At 37.9% G+C, this 25,243-nt stretch overlaps 1 protein-coding gene across 1 annotated transcript; it reads left to right on the top strand.

Annotated features, from left to right (window-relative positions):
- Window positions 1-855: 855 nt before the first annotated feature.
- Window positions 856-22,077, top strand: LOC105438260 (E3 ubiquitin-protein ligase TRIM68-like). Its single transcript, XM_030994839.1, has 2 exons — window positions 856-1,004; window positions 19,715-22,077. Exon 2 carries the CDS (start codon window positions 19,728-19,730, stop codon window positions 21,594-21,596), a length of 1,869 nt encoding a protein of 622 aa, XP_030850699.1. The 5' UTR covers window positions 856-1,004; window positions 19,715-19,727; the 3' UTR covers window positions 21,597-22,077.
- Window positions 22,078-25,243: the final 3,166 nt, after the last annotated feature.

Below are 25,243 nucleotides of genomic sequence, written 5' to 3'. Positions count from 1 at the left end.
CAGAAGGGAAAAGGCACAACTTAAAAAGAAAAAGGAGCATGTGTTAAAGTAAAAGAGGCATTTGTCGGGGTAAAATATGGGTACTTCTCACACTGGAAAGGACGCACTTATTAAGGAGGAGAAAGGGGCATTTATTACAACTTGTGCAAATGGGGCACCTATCAGATTAGAATAGGAGCATTTATCAAAATAGGTTTCAGCTCAGGATAGTGGGGTTAGGATTAGATGTATTATTGGGTCAAATTAAGGTATATATAAAAAATAATTGGTAATAGGGATTTTGACCACGGGGCACTTTTCGCCGGTTCTTGGACTCATACTCCCTAGACAACCGCCATCCGGATAACCACCCCTATAGGGTAACCACCCGATAGGACATCTACCCCTAGGGCAACCACCCTCTAGGATGACTAACCCCTAGGACAAATACCCCCGGATAACTATCCCCTAGGACAAGTACCCCCCCCCCCAGACAACTACCCCGCGGACAATTACCCCCTCCCCCAGATAACCACACCCTATGACAACCAGCTTCTAGGACAACTATTCCCCCGAAAACTATCCTAGGGGATAGTCGTCCTATAGGGTGGTTGCCCTAGGGGTTAGTTGTCCTAGAGGGTGGTTATCCTAGGGATGTTTATCCGGGGGTGGTTGTCCAGGGGGTAGGTGTCCGGATACGCTTTTCGCCGGATAATGTCACGTACCGACCCCTACGACAATCGACACGCCAGTCATTGGGAAAACCCGCCATCGGTGGAAAAACCCAGTTGTAATGATAATAATGAAAATCACATGACACAGTATTCTATTTTTAGCAGCTTATCTGTTTATTTTCTCCACCCTGTGCCTACATGATATCGTATATGTTATCATAAATGCGTATGTTTTGCAGACGGTAGGTTGCCACTGTTTATTTCGGAAAAAGCTACGGTTTGATAATTGGAACATTTGCTTCCTGCATTTCGAAACATCCATATGCTTTCTGCAGAATACGGCCAATTTTGGTAAGTCGGTTATCTCAGAACAATCCGATATGCATTATAACTATTGAATGTAATACTAATAGTGTATATCTTATAGGCACTGTGTACATGTTACACTTTATTAAAAAAAATAAACAAAATGATTCGAAAAACCAATAAAAAGGGGAGTTGGAAGCATGATTATTATGATGGAGCACTTAATTAGTTATGATGATATTTATGATTTCGTAGCGTGAGACGATCTGATAGATTTTTGTAATCTTATCTTAACTTGGGGAGTGTGACAACTTAATTTGTTGCCGTGTTAAAAATGAATGAGCTTTAATTTACGTAGGGCTGTATTCAATCATCACCACCACCACATAAACGATAATCTCAAATGGAATATTAATACCTCAAGCGAGGCTCAAATGTACTTCAATTTGTTCCTCATTAACTTTGTGCCATTTTAATGCAATATATATTGTATTACGTCTATGTAGATCTAGTGTTGTTGTTGTTGTGTTGTTGTTGTTTTTTTTTTGGGGGGGGGGAGGGGGGACAAACATGAATTTCTTTTACTGTAATTATATTTTATTTTATTTTATTTTATTTTCTAAGTACAAAGTACAAAGTTTTTCGATAACCATAATAATATAAAGTACAATAAGTATTTTTTTCTGACAATGAATCATAAATAAGCAAATACATTATAGGCTATATAAATTGTTATTTTCAAAATCAAAATGAAAAACTGTCATAAATACTAAATTTCCTCACACATTATCAAACATTAAACAAAAATTGCGGAAGAAGGACTGTCATTGTAAGCAGATTGCTTGATAATACGACAGCCCCAGACAAAACTCATGAAATAGATTAACACATTTATTCAGCAGAAACGGACAGGTAATTAAAAATACAAATTTTGATGATGGTGATATTGACAATGCAGATGATGATGATGATGATGACGATGATGATGACGATGATGATAATGATGATGATGATGACGATGATGATGAAGATGATGATGATGACGATGATGATGATGATAATGATTCGAATGAAAGAAGTGGTGACATTATGATAAAAACTGAAGAGTTGAAGAGTTGACACAGAAATGTTACCTTGAATATTCTGATAATAACATCGTTTTAACTTTGGCCTTAAATGAGTATATAGAGGAAGCAACATGATTTAATAGATTCCGGGAGAGAGTTCCATAGGTCAGGACCATGGTGTCTCATGGATGTATGGGCAAGAAGTAATTTCGGGTTTACTAGATGAAAATTTGAGGAATTACGGGTAGGATAAGAGTGAACGGCTTTATTCATAGTGTAAAAGTTTTAAAATGTAAGAGGGAGCATGTTATTTAAATACTTAAAGGTATTACAAAGTTTTGGTAAAAATATTTAATTCATCTGAAACTCTTTGATGTTATAACAAGATGCAATAGGAATATCTTTAACCAATCTCCACCGCTGAAATACTTTTTTTTTTTTTTAGTGAATTAAACAGTAATTAATAAATCAATTATTAGTTCCAAGCTGCCTGTATTTAAACCGGCTCATGATGTTGTATACTAGCGCCATCTACTGTTGTAAATGGTTCATGGTATAATCGATATTGAAACACTGTGTTACGTTCGCCCCGCCCGACGCAAGCCACATGGACAGAAGACAAACAGCAATTTTGACACCGCGCTGACCCCGCTCCACGGCGGGGAAGCGACTGTATTCGAATGGCTTCGGTCCATGTTCTTTTTTATAGCTCCATGGTACCAGCATGCGTGTGCGTTTGTGTGAGAGCAAGTACCGTTCAGGATTGTATCGCACAAATCAAGGGAGTTATAATCTCCTTGCAGAGTGAGTTTGACCATAAACCTATGGTTTGACGTACCCGTAAATCCTCCTCCGCAACCGTCTAAATCTAGTCTCAGCTTCGACTGATCAGTCTTTTTGATATACATTTATAACAGACAATTTCAAGTAGGCCTACGGGATACATGAAGTCTTATCATTTTTTCCAATTGTTATGTCCGTGAAATGCATTCAGAAAAGAATATCAGAAAGAAAGCAATTTGAAAATGAATGACCACATAATCGTTCAGATAAACATGAAAGAAATACAATAAATATGTCTATCCAGATACCGCTCTCTCTCTCTATCTCTCTCTGTCCCCCCCCCCCCCCACCCCCTCTCTCTTTCCTACAGAAGTTCGATGTAATGTTCATCATATACCCTTGGAAGTTTCGAAAAAAATCATTTTCACCACATGGACCCTCTCTCTCTCTCTCCGAAATATAGACCCAGGCTCTCTCTGTCACTCTCTCTCTCTCTCTTGTTCCCTCTTTCCCTTCCTCTCGCACCCTCTCGATCTCCCTCTCTTCGCCTGTGCTCCTCTGCACTGCATGTTTGACTTGTTTTCTTTCATCCTCATCTACATTATAACCCCATCAAAAAACTATGGTCCTATCACGTGAATGAAAACTTCTATCGTCTTTGTGATTATTATTTTCTTTGTCATATATTTATATGATCCTCATTTACATACACCCCAACTATGGTCCTATCGCGTGAATGAGAACTTCTATCGTTTTTACGATTATTATTATCCTTGCCAAACGTACTGTATTATCATATTCATTTACATGAACCACAACCAATTATGGTCCTATTACGCGAATGAGAACTTCTATCGTTTTTGTGATAATTATTATCTTTGTCATATAATTATATCACCCTCATTTACATAACCCCGACAAAAAAAATATGGTCCTATAACGCGAATGAGAACTTCTATCGTCTTTATGATTAGTATTATCCTTGTCATAAAATCCAACCAAAAACTACAGTCCTATCACGTGAATGAGAACTTCTATCTTCTTTGTGATTATTATTATTCTTGTCATATCACCCTCATTTACATAACCCCGACAAAAGAAATATGGTCCTATCACATGAATGAGAACTTCTATCGTTTTTGTGATAATTATTATCTTTGTCATATATATTTATATCACCCTCATTTACATAACCCCGACAAAAAAATATGGTCATATCACGCGAATGAGAACTTCTATCGTCTTTATGATTATTATTATCCTTGTCATAAAATCCAACCAAAAACTACTGTCCTATCACGTGAATGAGAACTTCTATCGTCTTTGTGATTATTATTATTCTTGTCATATATTTATATCATCCTCATTTACATAACCCCGACAAAAGAAATATGGTCCTATCACGCGAATGAAAACTTCTATCGTCTTTGTGATTATTATTATCCTTGTCATAAAATCCAACCAAAAACTACTGTCCAATCACGTGAATGAGAACTTCTATCTTTTTTGTGATAATTATTATCTTTGTCATATATATTTATATCCCCCTAATTTACATAACTCCGACAAAAAGAAATATGGTCCTATCACACGAATGAGAACTTCTATCGTCTTTGTGATTATTATTATTCTTGTCGTATACTCTACCCCAAAACTAATGTCCTATCAGGTGAATCATAAGTTCTCTCGCATTCGTGATAATTATTATCTTTGTAATATCTTTACATCACCCTCATTTACATAACCCCGGCCGGCAAAAGAAATATGGTCCTATCACGCGAATGAGAACTTCTATCGTCTTTGTGATTATTATTATCCTTGTCATATTACTCCAACCAAAAACTACTGTCCTATCACGTGAATAACAAGTTCTCTCGCATTTGTGATAATTATTATCTTTGTCATACATTTATATTACCCTAATTTACATAACGCCGACAAAAAGAAATATGGTGCACTCCTATCACACGAATAAGAACTTCTATCGTCTTTGTGATTATTATTATTCTTGTCATATACTCCACCCAAAAACTAGTGTCCTATCACGTGAATAATAAGTTCTCTCGCATTCGTGATAATTATTATCTTTGTCATATTTTTATATCACCCTCATTTACATAACCCCGACAAAAGAAATATGGTCCTATCACGCGAATGAGAACTATATCGTCTTTGTGATTATTATTATCCTTGTCATAAAATCCAACCAAAAACTACTGTCCTATCACGTGAATGAGAACTTCTATCGTCTTTGTGATTATTATTATTCTTGTCATATATTTATATCACCCTCATTTACATAACCCCGACAAAAGAAATATGGTCCTATCACGCGAATGAGAACTTCTATCGTCTTTGTGATTATTATTATCCTTGTCATAAAATCCAACCAAAAACTACTGTCCTATCACGTGAATGAGAACTTATATCTTCTTTTTGATTATAATTTTTCTTGTCATAATATAACCCAAATTTACATAACGCCGACAAAAAGAAATATGGTGCACTCCTATCACACGAATGAGAACTTCTATCGTCTTTGTGATTATTATTATTCTTGTCATATACTCCACCCAAAAACTAGTGTCCTATCACGTGAATAATAAGTTCTCTCGCATTCGTGATAATTATTATCTTTGTAATATTTTTATATCACCCTCATTTACATAACCCCGACAAAAGAAATATGGTCCTATCACGCGAATGAGAACTATATCGTCTTTGTGATTATTATTATCCTTGTCATAAACTCCAACCAAAAACTATACTGTCCTATCACGTGAATAATAAGTTCCCTCGCATTCGTGATAATTATTATCTTTGTCATATATTTATATCACCCTCATTTACATAACCCCGACAAAAGAAATATGGTCCTATCACGCGAATGAGAACTTCTATCGTCTTTGTAATTATTATTATCCTTGTCATAAAATCCAACCAAAAACTACTGTCCTATCACGTGAATGAGAACTTCTATCGTCTTTGTGATTATTATTATTCTTGTCATATATTTATATCACCCTCATTTACATAACCCCGACAAAAGAAATATGGTCCTATCACGCGAATGAGAACTTCTATCGTCTTTGTGATTATTATTATCCTTGTCATAAAATCCAACCAAAAACTACTGTCCTATCACGTGAATGAGAACTTATATCTTCTTTTTGATTATAATTTTTCTTGTCATAATATAACCCAAATTTACATAACGCCGACAAAAAGAAATATGGTGCACTCCTATCACACGAATGAGAACTTCTATCGTCTTTGTGATTATTATTATTCTTGTCATATACTCCACCCAAAAAAACTAGTGTCCTATCACGTGAATAATAAGTTCTCTCGCATTCGTGATAATTATTATCTTTGTAATATTTTTATATCACCCTCATTTACATAACCCCGACAAAAGAAATATGGTCCTATCACGCGAATGAGAACTATATCGTCTTTGTGATTATTATTATCCTTGTCATAAACTCCAACCAAAAACTATACTGTCCTATCACGTGAATAATAAGTTCCCTCGCATTCGTGATAATTATTATCTTTGTCATATATTTATATCACCCTCATTTACATAACCCCGACAAAAGAAATATGGTCCTATCACGCGAATGAGAACTTCTATCGTCTTTGTAATTATTATTATCCTTGTCATAAAATCCAACCAAAAACTACTGTCCTATCACGTGAATGAGAACTTCTATCTTCTTTTTGATTATTATTTTTCTTGTCATAATATCACCCTCATTTACATAACCCCGACAAAAGAAATATGGTCCTATCACGCGAATGAGAACTTCTATCGTCTTTGTGATTATTATTATCCTTGTCATGAAATCCAACCAAAAACTACTGTCCTATCACGTGAATGAGAACTTCTATCTTCTTTTTGATTATTATTTTTCTTGTCATAATATCACCCTCATTTACATAACCCCGACAAAAGAAATATGGTCCTATCACGCGAATGAGAACTTCTATCGTCTTTGTGATTATTATTATTCTTGTCATATACTCCACCCAAAAACTAGTGTCCTATCACGTGAATAATAAGTTCTCTCGCATTCGTGATAATTATTATCTTTGTAATATTTTTATATCACCCTCATTTACATAACCCCGACAAAAGAAATATGGTCCTATCACGCGAATGAGAACTATATCGTCTTTGTGATTATTATTATCCTTGTCATAAACTCCAACCAAAAACTATACTGTCCTATCACGTGAATAATAAGTTCCCTCGCATTCGTGATAATTATTATCTTTGTCATATATTTATATCACCCTCATTTACATAACCCCGACAAAAGAAATATGGTCCTATCACGCGAATGAGAACTTCTATCGTCTTTGTAATTATTATTATCCTTGTCATAAAATCCAACCAAAAACTACTGTCCTATCACGTGAATGAGAACTTCTATCTTCTTTTTGATTATTATTTTTCTTGTCATAATATCACCCTCATTTACATAACCCCGACAAAAGAAAATGGTCCTATCACGCGAATGAGAACTTCTATCGTCTTTGTGATTATTATTATCCTTGTCATGAAATCCAACCAAAAACTACTGTCCTATCACGTGAATGAGAACTTCTATCTTCTTTTTGATTATTATTTTTCTTGTCAGAATATCACCCAAATTTACATAACGCCGACAAAAAGAAATATGGTGCACTCCTATCACACGAATGAGAACTTCTATCGTCTTTGTGATTATTATTATTCTTGTCATATACTCCACCCAAAAACTAGTGTCCTATCACGTGAATAATAAGTTCTCTCGCATTCGTGATAATTATTATCTTTGTAATATTTTTATATCACCCTCATTTACATAACCCCGACAAAAGAAATATGGTCCTATCACGCGAATGAGAACTTCTATCGTCTTTGTGATTATTATTATCCTTGTCATAAACTCCAACCAAAAACTATACTGTCCTATCACGTGAATAATAAGTTCCCTCGCATTCGTGATAATTATTATATTTGTCATATATTTATATCACCCTCATTTACATAACCCCGACAAAAGAAATATGGTCCTATCACGCGAATGAGAACTTCTATCGTCTTTGTAATTATTATTATCCTTGTCATAAAATCCAACCAAAAACTACTGTCCTATCACGTGAATGAGAACTTCTATCTTCTTTTTGATTATTATTTTTCTTGTCATAATATCACCCTCATTTACATAACCCCGACAAAAGAAATATGGTCCTATCACGCGAATGAGAACTTCTATCGTCTTTGTGATTATTATTATCCTTGTCATGAAATCCAACCAAAAACTACTGTCCTATCACGTGAATGAGAACTTCTATCTTCTTTTTGATTATTATTTTTCTTGTCAGAATATCACCCAAATTTACATAACGCCGACAAAAAGAAATATGGTGCACTCCTATCACACGAATGAGAACTTCTATCGTCTTTGTGATTATTATTATCCTTGTCATGAAATCCAACCAAAAACTACTGTCCTATCACGTGAATGAGAACTTCTATCTTCTTTTTGATTATTATTTTTCTTGTCAGAATATCACCCAAATTTACATAACGCCGACAAAAAGAAATATGGTGCACTCCTATCACACGAATGAGAACTATATCGTCTTTGTGATTATTATTATCCTTGTCATAAACTCCAACCAAAAACTATACTGTCCTATCACGTGAATAATAAGTTCCCTCGCATTCGTGATAATTATTATCTTTGTCATATATTTATATCACCCTCATTTACATAACCCCGACAAAAACTATACTGTCCTATCACGCGAATGAGAACTTCTTTCGTCTTTATGATTAGTATTATCCTTGTCATAAACTCCAACCAAAAATTACTGTCCTATCACGTGAATGAGAACTTCTCTCGTTATTGTGATTATTATTATCTTTGTCATATATTTATATCATCCTCATCTATAACCCTAAACAAAAATAATATGGTCCTATATCACGCGAATGAGAACTTCTAGAGAGAGAGAAAGTTGGAGCGAAAGAAAGGTGAAGGGTTGCTATCATTGACCTACTATGGTGATAGTAAGTGAGAGAGAGACAGTCATCAGACAGACGGACACAGACCGACAGAGAGAGAGACTAACAAGTGATATGGATATAGAAATATGATACAGAAGGGGATGAACGAGGTGATGCGATGAGAGGGAGAGAGAGAGAGACACTCAGACAGATATATATATATATACAATATACATCAAAAGAGAATGGTATGGGGTAGAGAAATAAAGAGAGAGGGAAAGAAAATGGGAGAAATAAAGATAGCGAGAGAGAGAAGAGAGAGAGAGAGAGAAAGGAGAGAAGGGATAGAGAGGGATACAAAAGAGAGATACAAAAGAGAGAGGGGGAGATGAGAGTGATATAGAAGCGACAGAGAGAGTGAGAGAGAGAATTTCAAGGGAGAGTGTTATAACAAGGAGTTACTACATGTAGTAACTCCTTGGTTATAACATGGACCTGGTTGGGGGGCGAAGGATATAATTCAATTATACGGAAAGAGAGAGATTAGCCCAAACCATAGCCCAAACACGTGTAGCAATTACTGATCTCTACCAGAGGTCATTTAGCAGGATAAACAAAACGTACTCGTAAACTTACTAAGGGATGATCTAAAAATAAGAATGTGCAGTATACACATGATGGACTGTTCGGGAAAACGTCAAGTCAACCTTATTATTGATTAATCTTCGTTTGTAAGATTAAACGTATCTTCCTTATTTTTAATAAAGAAATGCAAAATAAATAATGTTACGTTCTCTCTATAAATGATTACCCAAACTGTCCCTGTACAACGACTTTGGGGAGTATTTTGAGATCATCCCTAAAAAAAAATGTGCTAGGAAATTCTTCGGGCCAATCCGGCACATAGACTAATTAGTCCAGGCATAATTTGATATGACCTCCCACTAATTGCAACAGAAACTGTCTCAACTGTTTTGTGCTCTTGGAGGTGTCCATTATAACATACCAAAAGTCTTAAGGAATCCGGGTGGGGGAAAGTGCCATGGCGGCCATTTTTTCAAAATGGCCGCCATGTATAACTACTGTTGTACAATTCTGGGGATTACTTTTTAACAGCACCTCATTTTACCATGTATAAGGTGTCATATGAAAGACAATTACATTTCCTACAAGATGATACCTCATTCGATAGGTTTCGGGATGATTTACTTACCAATTTTGAGCCAAAAGTGTGATTTTTTACCATTTTTTCCAAAAATGTGAATTGCGCCAAAATACATATTTCTCCATATTTATTTGATTATTATGCTAACCAACTTGAAACTTGCTGAAAAACTGTTCAGCATCCTGGTTGATATCATATCCAAATTTCAAGTCTATTACTCTTCAAACTAAAAAGTTATAGCGCTCTAAAGTTGAAACTTTGTTATGAGCCAAAATAGCAAATTTGGTTGCTAAGGGCTATCTTCTCCTTAGCAACGGTAACATATTGGCGTGAGAAATAGAATATATCACAAGAAATTGCTATCACCAAGCAGATGACTACTTTTGTAGGAAGTATGATGTCCAATGATGCATTTTCATCCTATTTTAATGATAAATATCGCTAAGTTCCCGTTGCTATGGTAATAATATGCCTAGCAACCGATATAAAACACATATTTTTGTTGTAAATCTAATTTTTCCATATCTCTGCTTCTAAATAACATAGAGTTTTGATTTTAAGTGATAAACATACATTTCCAGGGACAAGGAATCAAATTAATTAAATTTTAATGAGCTAAACCTAGCCAAAAAGCCGAAACGGCAGCAATTTTCCAAAATGGCCGCCATAAACCTGATATCTCGCAATATCTCCGCTTCTAAATGACTTAGGGCTTTGATTTTCAGTGCTAAATATACATTTTCTGGGCCCAGGAATCCCTTGAAACACATTTCAAAAGAGCTTAACCTGACCAAAAAGCATTATTCTGAGGATGTGTCAACTATATACCATGGCATGCCATATGCCTGATGGACAACGTACATGTATAGGTCATAATTATTCAAGGACAATATCTAGGAATCCTGTGACGACAGGAAGGAGGCCTGGGCAGGAACAGTCAAAGCCCGTGTCCTCCATGTGCATGACCTTCATGCTGCAGATGCAGTGTACCACCAGGTCTGCAGTGTTAACTATAATGCTGTGATGTCTCATGGAACAGACATACCTGATTTCAGTTCGGAGTTTATCCAGTATGCTGCAGACAATGTAGACCACAACATCCATATCCTTGATGGTAACAACACATTCCATGGTATGGGGGTGATTGCTGCCATAACCCCGGCCACCAAGACCAGCAGACCTACCCTCAGGGCGCAGGTCACCTCCAGCGATATCTCCACGGTGGGACGAATTCCTATCCATTACCACAAAGAAGAGAGCCGCGGTACGACAACACTGGCATACCAGAAGGTGGTCAACATGAAGGCAAAGGACCCAACAGCAGAACTTGATCTCCTGTGGAAGACATCCGTTATGTTCACCTCACCAACACCGGCATGGTCTGGACTGATGCAGCTTGTGCATCATGGTGACCACCCCAGGAAATCATTGGTGATGTTTCTCCCAATGATCGACATGAATCCCAGCGATGTCACTTGCATCTATTCCACACTGAAGTTTGTGTGTGAGCATGCTTGTCCCCATGGTGTTACGCCCATCATCACCTTTGACCAACCACTATGGTGGCTAGCCCTCATGATCATCGAGACTAAGCTCACAGGAAGTGTTTTGAATGACATACTTTTGCGCCTGGGAGGCTTTCACACAGAAATGAGTTTCCTGGGAATCAATCTATGCAGATAACACGGTGGTACACAGGATGTCAAGCAAGGCTATTGCACGATCAATACGGGGACATCTACTTGTTGATGAAGCACTTAACGCCTTGATTTTGTCAAACGCACTTGGTGTGCCACTCCCCCTTAACCATCTGCAGATCCACATGAAGTGGAGGAGACCGATGAGGCAACCGTGTCACCAGATGATGAGCCTACAACAAACGGAACTGGAAACACTGATCTTGATGAACGTGCTGTCCTCTACAATAATCTGAAGGTTCTGTGTCTGCAGAGGAGTTCTGCCAAGCTGATGTTTTAACCAGAATCGAAGCTCCTCCAGGCCCAAACCGAATCCTTGAAGTCCTCTAGGACCGCCACACTTTGGCTACAGTACATATGGTTGACATACTACGGAAGTTTATTAGAGCAGAGCGTATTGGCAACTGGGCGTTGCACCTTGAAGCTGTGTCAGAAATGTTGCCCTACCTGGCAGCCTCTGGGCTCAACCTCTACACCAAATCAATCCGCCTCTATGTGCAGCAAATGAGCAAGCTCAAGGATGAACATCCAGATGTGTACCAACGATTCGAAGAAGGGTTCAATGTTGTCAGAAGAAGTGATCGTCTATGGGCTGGTCTGTCCGTAGATCTCACCATCGAACAGGTCCTAATGAGGAGTATGAAGACCAGCGGTGGCCTGACGAGAGGGCGAGGCATGACAGAGCAACAGCGTCTCATATGGCTGCTCTCCATGCCTGCCTGTGCTGAATTCAACTACATGCTACATGCTACATGTATGCAACAGCTCACAGGTGTCAACTATTACACTGGTGAACAAAACAAGGGCATGGCAAATGCTAGACAAGCAAGTGACATAAAAGACACACATGCTGTTATCAGCTGTCTGAAAGAGAGAACACCCTTCAGCTCAGATCCGGGCTTGCGCAGCATTTCGACAGGGGTACATGCAACCAGCAAAGTCAATGTGGATTCAGCAAAAACTGTTGGAACAGCAAGCCTGACCAACATGGATGGACAAATTGCTGCTGACTACACATTCAAGAGGAAGGATCAGGCCATCACCTTGGCTTTGAAATCGGCAGTAAAGATTGATGATGAGGCAGTACAAGTGGATCCCCAGCTGCTTTTCCAGCGACTGACAATTGCTGCAAAAGTAACAGAGACTCTAGAGTCTGTGTTCAAATATGAGCTGTGCAGTTACCCACCAGCTCTGTTTGATTCCATACTGCTGCTCCGACAGCCACAGAAGCCAGTGCTAGCAGATGCTATCTGGACACTTATGACAAAGGATGCACCAGGAATCACAGGCCAAGTCCACTACGTGTTGGATGGTGGGGCACTAGTTCAGCGCATTCCATGGGCACGTGGCTCAACAAACAAATGTATCTGCACGCAATACACAGAGTATATCCCAAAGAAGTATGGACAGGCAACAGTCGTGTTTGATGGATATGATGGTACATCAACAAAGGGCACAGCACACCAAAGACATGCAGGAGGAAATGCTGGATCAACGGTGACATTTGATGAAGATATGCAGGCTACAATGAAGAACAAGACAAATAAGCAGCACTTCATCAACATGCTCAGTACCAAACCAAACTTTGGGCAAAGAACTGCCAGACACATCATGCTGCAGGTGACGCTGATCTCCTCATAGTGCAGAAAGCAGTGGAGTCTGCAGCCACCACTGATACTGTGCTGATTGGAGATGACACAGATCTACTCATCCTGCTCTACCACACCAACCTCGAGTCATGTGACCTGTTCTTCCAACCCAAGCCAAAGAAGAATATGAAGAAACCGCGTGTCTGGAACATGAAGTCTGTCAAACAGCAGTTAGGCCCCGATGTATCACAGCACATTTTCGTCATGCACGCTCTCCTGGGATGTGATACTAATTTCCGCGTGCATGGCTTTGACAAGGGAGCTTCCCTTCACAAATTCAAAACCTGTGCGCACTTCCGTTAACAAGCAATTGTGTTTGACAGACCGACAGCGTCCACCGATGATGTTGTAGATGGAAGCAGGAGAGAAAGCCTTGGCATGCCTGTACAATGGGAAGCCTGCAGAGTCACTCAACGTAGCGCATTAAGCGGTTCTGCTAGAAGGTCGCCTCCAGCATTTCTCATGTGCAACCCCAAAGTCTACCGCCCACATCAGCAGCAGCGAAACACCACAGCCTTCGTGTCTACTACCAGGTCCGGCAGTGGAAGGGCATTGCAGCTGATGAGCTACGACCAGATGACTGGGGTTGGTGGGAAAGCAGTGGAGGAGTCGTGCCCGTACAGACGGACTTGCCACCAGCTCCGGAAGAGCTCCTCAAGATGATCCGCTGCAACTGCCAGACAGACTGCAGCAGTCTGAAGTGCACCTGCAAGAAGCAGAGCATAGAGAGCTCAGCTGCATGTGGCAACTGTAGAGGGTCAGCATGCACGAACTCAACCCAAGTTGCATGTGACAGCGATGACAATGAATAGACTTTTTGAGGAAGATTGATAGATCGAAGATGGTAGTCTGAGGCTATGGTAACTACATGCAGTATTATAATAATTATGACCTATACATGTACGTTGTCCATCAGGCATGCGGCATGCCATGATATATAGTTGACACATCCTCAGAATAATGCTTTTTGGTCAGGTTTAGCATATTGAAATGTGTTTCATTGGATTCCTAGCCCAAGAAAATATGCGTTTTGCACTAAAATTCTAAGCCTTTAGAAGCAGAAATATTGGGAATTATCAGGTTTATGGCAGCCATTTGGGAAAATGGCTGCCATTTCGGCTATTTTGTAAGGTTTAGCTCATTGAAATGTGTTTCAAAGGATTTCTGGGCCCAGAAAACGTATATTTAGCACTGAAAATCAAAGCCCTAAGTCATTTAGAAGCGGAGATATTGCAAATTATCAGGTTTATGGCGGCCATTTTGGAAAATGGCTGCTGTTTTGGCTTTTTAGCTAGGTTTAGCTCATTAAAATTTAATTAATTTGATTCCTTGTCTCTGGAAATGTATGTTTAGCACTTAAAATCAAAACTCTATGTTATTTAGAAGCAGAGATATGGGAAATATTAGATTCACAACAAAAATATGTGTTTTATATCGGTTATTAGGCATATTATTACCATAGCAACGGGAACTAAGCGATATTTATCATTAAAATAGGATGAAAATGCATCATTGGACATCATACTTCCTATAAAAGTAGTCATCTGCTTGGTGAAAGCAGTTTCTCGTGATATATTCTATTTCTCACGCCAATATGTTTCCGTTGCTAAGGAGAAGATAGCCCTTAGCAACCAAATTTGCCTTTTTGGCTCATAACAAAGTTTCAACTTTAGAGCGCTATAACTTTTTAGTTTGAAGAGTAATAGACTTGAAATTTGGATATGATATCAACCAGGATGCTGAACAGTTTTTCAGCAAGTTTCAAGTTGGTTAGCGTAATAATCAAATAAATATGGAGAAATATGTAATTTGGCGCAATTCACATTTTTTTTTTAAATGGTAAAAAATCACACTTTTTGCTCAAAATTGGTAAGTAAATCATCCCCAAACCTATTGAATGAGGTATCATCTTGTAGGAAATGTAATTTTCTTTCATATGACACCTTATGCATGGTAAAATAAGGTGCTGTTAAAAAGTAATCCCCAGAATTGTACAACAGTAGTTATACATGGCGGCCATTTTGAAAAATGGCCGCCACGGAACTTTCCCCCACCAGGATTCCTTAAGACTTTTGATATGTTATAGAGGACATATTTCTGGGTATAAAACAGTTGACAGACTTTCTGTTGCAATTAGTGGGAGGTTGACCCCTTTTTTTCATGAAATGCCTGGACTAAATACACATACACACGTAACATGTACTATACGTAGGCCTAATACATGCACAGGGATGCCAGATCATGTCACCACGACCACTTGACTGACTTGACCAAAATACAGGCAATGTGTGCGTTCGTTCACAGAGCTGACGAACAACAATATTATCAAAGTCGAGCCATAACAAATGCGTTTCAAAGTTGAAAACACAGAAACGATTAAGAGAGGGAAATGGAAAAATGAGTTGAAGAGAACGACACAGAATATTCCGGCCCGCACAGGAAATACATAGACTAACGTACGTAAGTACAATAAGATGGCGGCGGTCCGATCGATTATAAAAATTTATATAGCGATTACAGTGTACAGACAAGTGTTTTTTTTCTTCAAATTTGGGAGACAGTATAAAAATCTTACACTAAGACAACTCGACTTTAAAATAATTATCTTTATGATTATATATATTGTTTAAGTCTGGTAATATGATTTGGTGTCAAAACATGTTAATTACTACACTTTGACAATAGTGCTATATATGTGTTATGCTGTTCAGATGACATGTAAATTTTCGAACTGAGAGGGAGCTATACCAAATTTACCGGGAGTACCGGTAAATTTTTTTATTTTTTAAAATTTTAATTACTCCAAATCAAAAGCTTTTTAGAGCCCAATTTTTTTAGAGTTGGGTGTTCTAACACTATGTTTCACAATAGTAATGCAAATTTTAAATTTCATGATCCAATCCTGATGAAATATTCCCAAAACTTTGTAATACCTTTAAACATGATCAGTAATCTTTGTAGCGAATTTATGTCGAATACTGTGAGGGTGTTTAGTTTGTAAAATATTGGACTCGTGTGAGATAAAAATGGTGAAGCAGTATATTTACGAAGGGCTGCATGCTATCTTTTAATATTGGACATTATTGTGAATGTATATAGCAACTACTTCGTAAAATCAACCTAAGGCTTTTTCAATTGCCTTGTCTGTGAAATATAGAATATGAAAATGACGTATTAAAGATACTATGTCCCATTTGCAGGGCCAACAAAACGAAAAGGTTAAATTCCAACGGCATTTGAAAGATAACACTGATTTATAGATCTTCCCTCCAAACGAAAGAGCTTGAAAATGTCTTTTAGTGGGAAAATAACGAGTATTAGTTGTCGAATCGACTTTAGTGGTTGCAATCAAATAAGTAATAGTCTGATTTTCAGACCCTTGTACCAGATGGTCGTACGTTTCGTGCTGCGCAAAGATTCAATCGTGTTAATTTTGGCCATTACAAGAAGCGGGATATTGATGAAGAAAAATGCTCATGTACCTTAATTCACAGCTCATTTATATTACAAAAGAAACAAAAGATTTAAGTCAGTCAGTCACTCAATAGTTTCTAACAGTGAAGTCTAGGAAGTACATTTTGTAAACGGGTTTCCTTTCATAATTTGAATACTAGGACACTACTAGCGTTTGAATTTGACAGATAGGACATACGTGACTCCTGCAAAGTTCAACTGAATTTGATGTTGGCTGCAAATGGGACATAGTAGGTTATCAGTCAAAAATAAATACTAGACTTATGAGATCAATTGTGAACTTGCTTCTTAACCTACAATCTACACACTCTTAAAATGTTGGGGAAATTAAGTTGGGCAACCATTTTTTAAAAAATGTTTTAATTACATGGTCGAGCATGTGATCTTTATTCACTGGGTGCAAGCCAAAATTACTTTACAAATTGACATTACGCCAATGAAGCCCAACGTTCAAATTTAAACACTGGTTGATATAAAAATTACCCATTTCAAAACTGTTTTATCCAAGTTCTACTAAAGAGACCTGGGCAATTATCTATATTTAATAATTTGGTATGTATGTACCAATGCTACTAAAGTAGGGACGGGTAAGGGTTGCCTAGACTCTAAAAAGTGCTAGGCCAAAAGTTGCCCAATTTTTACCCAACATGAGGGCAATTATTACACATTTGGAATATTGATAAACAGTACATGCAACAATCGGTAACATATACAGAGCCCACAGTATGGAATTCTCTTCCATCCTCTCTCACTCAATATGTTTACTTAAACTCATTCAAGAAAAATCTTAAAATATATCTATTATCCCTTTAATTTGTTTTAGATTAATACCTATTTCAAAATAAAATATATAATTTGTAAATTACCATAAGAGAGAAAGAAGGGGGAGGGGAGGTGGTTGTGGGGGGGGGGGGGTAGGGAGGGAGGGGTAGAACAAATCCATGCTTTTATATCTGTGTAATTATTTATTCAGTTTGTTTAAATTAATTTAACATAATGCTCATGATTTGTATATTTTAAACTGTCTGTACTTTATCACATGTATATATTTGTTTGTTGTTTAACGGAAATAAAGTCTTTTGAATTGAATTGAATTGAATTATGTGTCCGACCGACAATTTGCATGATTTACCCAGAGTTGGATAAAAAGAAAATACCAAACTTTTAACCAACAAAAATTTACCCAACCAGAAATTCACCCAAATCTCACCAAGATGTGTAGCATATTGGACAGTATTTGAGCAAATCAGTTGGATATAATATTTTAGTATTGGTAGAAAATAACCCAACTGTTGGACAATTATGGCCCAACTTTGATTTGCCCAATAAAATTACCCAATTATTTCATCGATAACTACATAGTTGGTAGAAAATAACCGAACTGTTGAACAGCATTTTTCCAATATTGATTTGCCAAGTAACACCTACCTAACCTATTTTGTTTACCTTTCATTAGGTAACTTCATATAGTAAATGGTTGGGAGAAAATAACCCAATTATTAACGGACAACATTGCCCAGTAACATCTGCCCAACTTTTTTTTACAGTGTAATACTTCTTTTTCTTTTTACCAAGTTGGGTAAAGTTTGTTTGGTTAATAATGTGTTGGTCCAAAATTCCAAGTGATGAAGGTGACATTTTATCTAAGATATTGCAAGGTTAAACTCTACCTAAATAAAGGATAAAGATAAGGCCTAACAAAAAAGATGTTGTATTGCTAAAACATGGGTCGGTCTGTCGGAAATCTTTTTAAAAAACAAATTAAAAACTTTTTTTTTCTTCTCCCTCTTTGGGCTGATATTTTTCAGTTTGTAATGCTTTAATATATTTTTTCTCTAAAAACGGTTTAAACGGTTTTTTAAAGCCGACCGTAGATTTCAAGATTTGGGGGTCGGTCGCAAAGGGCAATACAACATCTTTTTTTTAAAGGCCTAATATTCAATGTTGGTCGGTCGATATCAGTGGTAATTGTTCAGCAATATGCACATTGCTCAATGTTTTACTGGGTAAACAATACTGGTCAAGTCTTGCTCAACAGTTTGTGGGTTATCATCCCGAACCATATAGCCATGATACCATCCAATAGGTAAAACGTGGCTAAATTATAGATAAGCATTGAAGAAAAGAAGGTTATCCAAGTACTGGGGCAAATATGCAGCGGATGTCTTGAACCAGTGGTTGGGTAAAATTTGCCAAAGAGTTAGCGCCGAACAAAACTATGAATAGTTATGCAAATGTTAGTAGTATTGTTTGGGGTCAGTCGATTAACTGTGTACTTATCACTAGACACATCCTAAACTCTAAAGGGCGTACATAAGAGCTTCTATTTCATATGAATGGCTGTATAGGATAGTAAAGTAAGATTTAGAATGGGATAGTTTAGGTAAGGATGATATGGGTGAGGTTAGCACTAAAAAACACATCAGGGATAGATATTTTACAGATTTGAATGGATAAGCGGGAGAACAGAACAACAACAAATGGGGAAAATTTGCTGCCCATAGAACAAAGCAATTTCATTACTCAAAATTGTGTGTAGTGGTGGTTGTTATATCTGACTGCTAAGAAAGCAACCATGCTTGTTAGTAAGTAACCAGAGGACCGATGGCTTTAGGTCCTATCCGAGAGACCTGGTAATCAGGTTTAATGCCTTACCAAAGGGCACCAGCGCATCGCCTTGGTTTCGAACCCAGGTCGCCGTAATAAGGGGACCACTGTTCTATACCAACTCAGCAACTGAGCTATTGCTAATTACTTATCGTATAGCTATAAGATGAATTTCGGTATCCTGAACGCAGGGTGAGGAAGAAATCCGCCTTTTTGAATGTAGAGGGGTTACGTTACGTTACGTTTAATAAGCCATATTAGGGATCGTACTGCCAAGCCCTTTGTTAATCATGCCTTTTCTTTCTACAGGTGAAACACCAGAATGGCGACTCGAATCAACGACCTGCTGTCACAGAATCTTCAGTGCCCCATATGCCTGAACATCTACAAGGAACCAACGCTGCTAGCCTGCTCGCACACCTTCTGTAAGGGATGCCTTTCTCGACTATTCAAGTCTCAGCAAGAAAGCGCTAAGATCTCCTGCCCAGTCTGTCGCAAGTCCACGGCTGTCCCAAGTAGAGATGTCAGCAATCTTCAAATCAATATTCCTATACAGGCTATGGTCGAGGATATCAAGAACCAGAGTCAGATCTGCACCATCTGCAAGGACAAGCCCCTAGCTGCCACCTACTGCCAAGAGTGCGACGACTTCATGTGCGTCGACTGCTACAAGACCCACGCCAAGTGGGACAAGTTCTCCGGTCACGATGTGGTCAAGGTGGATGACATCATCTCGGGCAAGATCACGACCAAACATCGACGAAAGTGCAAGAAGCATCGGTCGGAGGTTGAAGAATGTTTCTGCGTCGAATGTAAGAAGTATGTCTGCTTCCGATGCGGTATGATGGAGCACACTAAGGCTGGCCACAACATCCTGGAGGGAATGGAACATGAAGATCAGCAGAAGGAGAAGATCCGTGAGTTACAAAACAAGGTCGATGTCAAGAAAGGCAAGGTGGACGACTACATCAGCTTCATTGAGAAACAACAAGCGAAGCTGCATATCGTCCAGGAGCAGCTGACCGACGAAATCAGCCAGACGTGCGAGGAATCGATCCAGCAACTGAAAGAGAGGAGGGACATCCTCGTCGAGGATTGTAAGAGCCGTTTGAATGAAATGAATAAAGAACTTCAGGGCATGAAAGATGAGAATAAGTTAGAGATGGGTCAGATTGAAGATGTGGGTGCTTTGGTTGGGAATGGAGTGAAAGTACCTCTCGAAGGTGAGGCTCTTGCTGCCCATGAAACCCTCTGCCAGGACCTGGAAGAGATCCTTGCTAACGGTGATCCTGATTACAGCAAGCCTAGGGATACTACCAAGCAAGGGCATAAGGTGACCTTTCAGCGTGTACGCTGCCAACAAGCAGGCCAAAACGAGCTTGATCTAGGCAAGATTGAAGAAGCTGAATGGAGTCTAAAGAAGTCAACTGACTTTCCTGTCAAGGATGCGATCAACTGTATGGCATCTATGCCAGATGGTAGAATAGCCGTAGGTTCCCGCTTTGGTGGACTTGTTCTGGTATCTTCGACTGGCTGCATGCAGTCGACTGTCATGAAGGATGTTGCCATTAGACAAGTCGTATTTTTCCCAGATGGGAATGTCGTTGTCAGGGATATCCACAACAAGATCTCCATGTACTCGAAGTCATTCGTAAATCTCGATGTATCTTTTGGCCAGAGTTTCAGTAGTGATAAAGGTGGGTTTGGTGGTCTGGAGGTTGATACGAAAGACAACACCATCCTCTGCAGCTTCACTAAGGTGAAGAAGTTGTTGATGTACAAGGCGATGGGTGGGAATCCAGTGAACAAGATTCAATACAACTTTGAGCCTCATCAGATCTTTACTCTGCGTTCAGGAAGAGTCCTGGTAATGATCAATGATTTCACTGTTGGTGTTCTTGATGCAACAAAAAGCACCATTGAATTTCGGGTGACCAAGGACGGGAGCTACGCGAGCCCCGCTGTGTGCTTGGATGGGTCTGTTCTCATTGCTTGGGTTGATCATACCAAGGGGTTCGTTTCCATAGAGCAGTACTCACGTGAACTCCATCCGATTCGGTCCTTGATAAGAAATGTCAAGATTGCAGTTCCTCAGCACCCTTACTACCATCTTCGTGAGTTCTTGACAGGGGAACTTGCCTTCTGTACTCCTGATCATTTGTACATTTTCAAAAAGACCATTTCGGCTTGATTTCGCAGTGGCTTGATCTGTTCAATTCCAGAGTGACCACTGATGAGGCCCCTTTTGAATACTAATGCGACTGTCGAAGCATGATCTACTATAGATATATTCCCTCTATTATTATGCTTTCCCTGTGATGCGCTGTCTTATGTTGAAAGATTGCTGTTCTTTTCTATAGAATTAAACCTCGTGTCCTCTGCAAACCATACCCTGTCAATCAGGTCTACTTCTTTCGTCTCCTTTTCTTTGTACCGGTTTGAAATCACTTTCAGGAAATGTTTCCTGTCTCTCATTGGCAGTGGAATTTAGTTCTCTCTTATGGGTTCAGCGGTGTATATTTCTTTCGATATGGAAATAAATCATACGGAAAGACTTATACCTATTCTCAAAGAATGTCTATCTGTTTATGATTGTTATCGCTAATTTGTCGTGACTAGTTCGAGGCCCGGCCCCCACTCAGGGGTCGGAATGACCGCATGCGTGTTGCCAAAATGTCTGGTAAAGGGGTACTTTTCGTGCGACAAAGTCCGGCCCGAGAATTGTAAAAAAGGGGGTGTATTTGACTTTTCACCCGGAGATTTCTTTAAAAAGGAGTGTTTTTCCTTTTTTTTTCTCTCTTCTCTTTGGACTCCTGAGAAGTTATTCCGAATTTAGGGGGGTCTCCAAGGCAGGAAAATCCCGCGAAAAGCCCGCGAAAGGGTTCGGAAATGTTGGCAGTCCTCAGATAGGGGGTGCTTTCAAAAAGAGGGAACGAGCATATGCGTACCCTAAATAACACTGAGTGGGGGGGGGGCGGGGTTCGAAGCCAGCAAATATTTCTCTCCTGTGATCTTGGTGACCAGTAAGCACCCGTGATGCTGACGGTTGTCCTGAGAAAGAGCCCGTCAGACTATGCTTTTCGTGTGGCAGATCCGGGATTCATGGGGGTCTTGAAAACCTGCCCCCTTTTTACGAGTGTTAGAGGTTCTTAGGGTGTCTAATAAACATTCTAATATCCTGTTTTCAAGTCCCGCATCAAAATTGTCACAGTTATCCTATGCATTGTGACGTCCTCTAAACTGTATCTACTCCATGCATTGTGACGTCCTCTAAACTGTATCTACTCCATGCATTTTGGCGTCCTCTAAACTGTATCTACTCCATGCATTTTGACGTCCTCTAAACTGTATCTACTCCATGCATTGTGACGTCCTCTAAACTGTATCTACTCCATGCATTTTGACGTCCTCTAAACTGTATCTACTCCATGCATTTTGACGTCCTCTAAACTGTATCTACTTCATGCATGTTGACGTCCTCTAAACTGCTAAGGCGTCCATTTGAAGATTTGTATTTCACTATAATCGTGATTATTATACCACCCTATCAGGTAAATTGCCATGTATTCTAAATCAAATTATTTGAGTGAAAACAATAGAATGTATCACAAGGGTTACCAAAATCAATGTCGGTGCTGTATTTGATGTCAATTTGCAGTTTTATATTGCATACAATTATGCAGCTTACAGTATGTAACAATCTTTATCTTTATTTGTTGTATCTGTGTATACATGTATCTTTGGCTTAAAAAAAAAAATCATTATCATCTTTATCTTCATCCTTATCTTTATCTTTTATCATTTATCTTTTATATGTTGTTGTTTTAGTTTTAATGGCGTGTATCATTCATTTATAAATATTTTATCTTTTATTTTGGTCTTTATTTCATCCCTTTCTTATTATTAGTCCAAACTAGATTATGTTCATGATATTATACACAAGATATTATTACTGAGGTTAGGGGATGTTAGAGGTGTAGAGGTTATTCCGCTTGCTGTCGAATATGTATCCTGAACACATCTGTCTCTAAACAACAATTGCTAACTTGCAAATACATTGAAAGAGTATGGTTGTTAATTTTTTTCATTGTGATAAACGTTAATAAGTTTAAATAATCACGAGATAACGATGTTTTAATGTCTTAATTAAATATGTTGCGAAGTTTTAGTTTTATCCAATACAAATAGTTGTTGTAGATAACGCTTAATTGACAAATCATCAATCATAGTTGCATATTACAAACAGATCGATGAATATTTCAAGCATTCACCGCGAAACTGAAGCAAAAAGAATTAAGTAGGATTATGGTTCATTTTAGTCTCGTGTGTGTGTGTGTGTGTTAGTTTGAATATTTTTGCATGTATTTGCATGAGAGCTCATCAAAACATATAGATAATGAAACATTTTACATTTCATTATTAGTGCATCACATTTATACTGGTATAGTTTGCACGAGCAATCATATGGGATTTCGTATCTAGAGAATTTGAAGAATGGAGTTTCTCGGATAAAGGAAATATATTAGTGAATCAGTTTTACCCATGGAATTTATGGTTTGTAATTAAACTAAGAATTTGTTGTTGCCTCTGTTATTGGTAAGGGTAGATGTGTTATTTCTATATGATGAAATCAGTCGTTGATTATATGTATTGTATTTTCAATTTCAATTTCTATTTCAAATTCAATATATTCATGTTTCCAACAAAACATTACAAATCAATTATAAGCATTTAAAACAAATGTAAGAAATACATGTTGGAAACAGAAGGGTCCACTAAAAAGCAATGCTTGTACAAGTGTGAACACCTCAAATGATACTTAGAAATAATAAGTAATTAAATTAACTAATCCGTACCTACAAAAGGAACTACAAAATAGGGGGATGTCAACAGAGACGAGAAAGGGACAAGACAATGCTTTACACGACAAAGATAGAAGAACACGGTCATAATACAGACGTGAGAGATCGAGGGTACAGAAAATAATACAAAATGATGAGCTGCATGTGGGGTTGAGAAGAAGATAAGGAAAGAGAAATGCGCGTTAGAAAGGAGATAAGCATGAGAAGGCACAATATAATATATAAAATTACATTTTGAGTCAGCGAGTGGAGAATGATCTTGTATTAGACAAAAGCAATGTATTGTTACAATGAGTAGATGGTTTATATTATGTATATGATATCGATGTAATGCGAGGACCATTTCATTTTGTAGTTTGTGAACAGTAAATCAAACATAACGATACATGAATACAACATTTTAAAGAAAGAAGGCTTTGAATTAAAATTTTGTCTGATATTGTCTGATATGCATAATATTTATATAATATATACATTGTTTGAATATTTGTAGAATCGCGGTTGTCACTTAGCAGTACTTTTATTTGTGCCATTGAAAATTGTAACCATTAAATGAATTTGCCATTACTCAAAATGTACAAAGTGTAGATTTCCATTCATTAAAGTGTAAGCATAATGATTAGACAAAGCTTGAAAGATGTATGTAAATTTATTTTGTATGTAGCAATATATTGTTTGTCATTTAATAAGATAAGGAGGGAATGAATAGATGATACTTAGAAACTTATGCCTGGTAGTAATTGTGAAATGAGAACAAAGGGTAATGATGTGATTTAATGATGGTGTATATGTTGCATGGAGAGTATTCAATTAGTGTTTTTGTTTTAAGTCACTTCATTCATTCATATGTATGGGTGCGGAAGAAAGAGAGAGAGAGAGAGAGAGTGTGTATATGAAAGGAATTGGATCACATTTGTGTAAAAGGATATGGTAGGATAAAGATGAAAAAGAGGCACATGGCAGAATGAAAAAAGGG

This window comes from Strongylocentrotus purpuratus, unplaced genomic scaffold (assembly GCF_000002235.5).
Source record: "Strongylocentrotus purpuratus isolate Spur 01 unplaced genomic scaffold, Spur_5.0 spur5_scaffold_21, whole genome shotgun sequence".
NCBI lineage: Eukaryota > Metazoa > Echinodermata > Echinoidea > Camarodonta > Strongylocentrotidae > Strongylocentrotus > Strongylocentrotus purpuratus.
The sequence above is the reverse complement of the archived record's forward strand: the minus strand, read 5'-3'. Positions and strand labels throughout refer to the sequence as shown.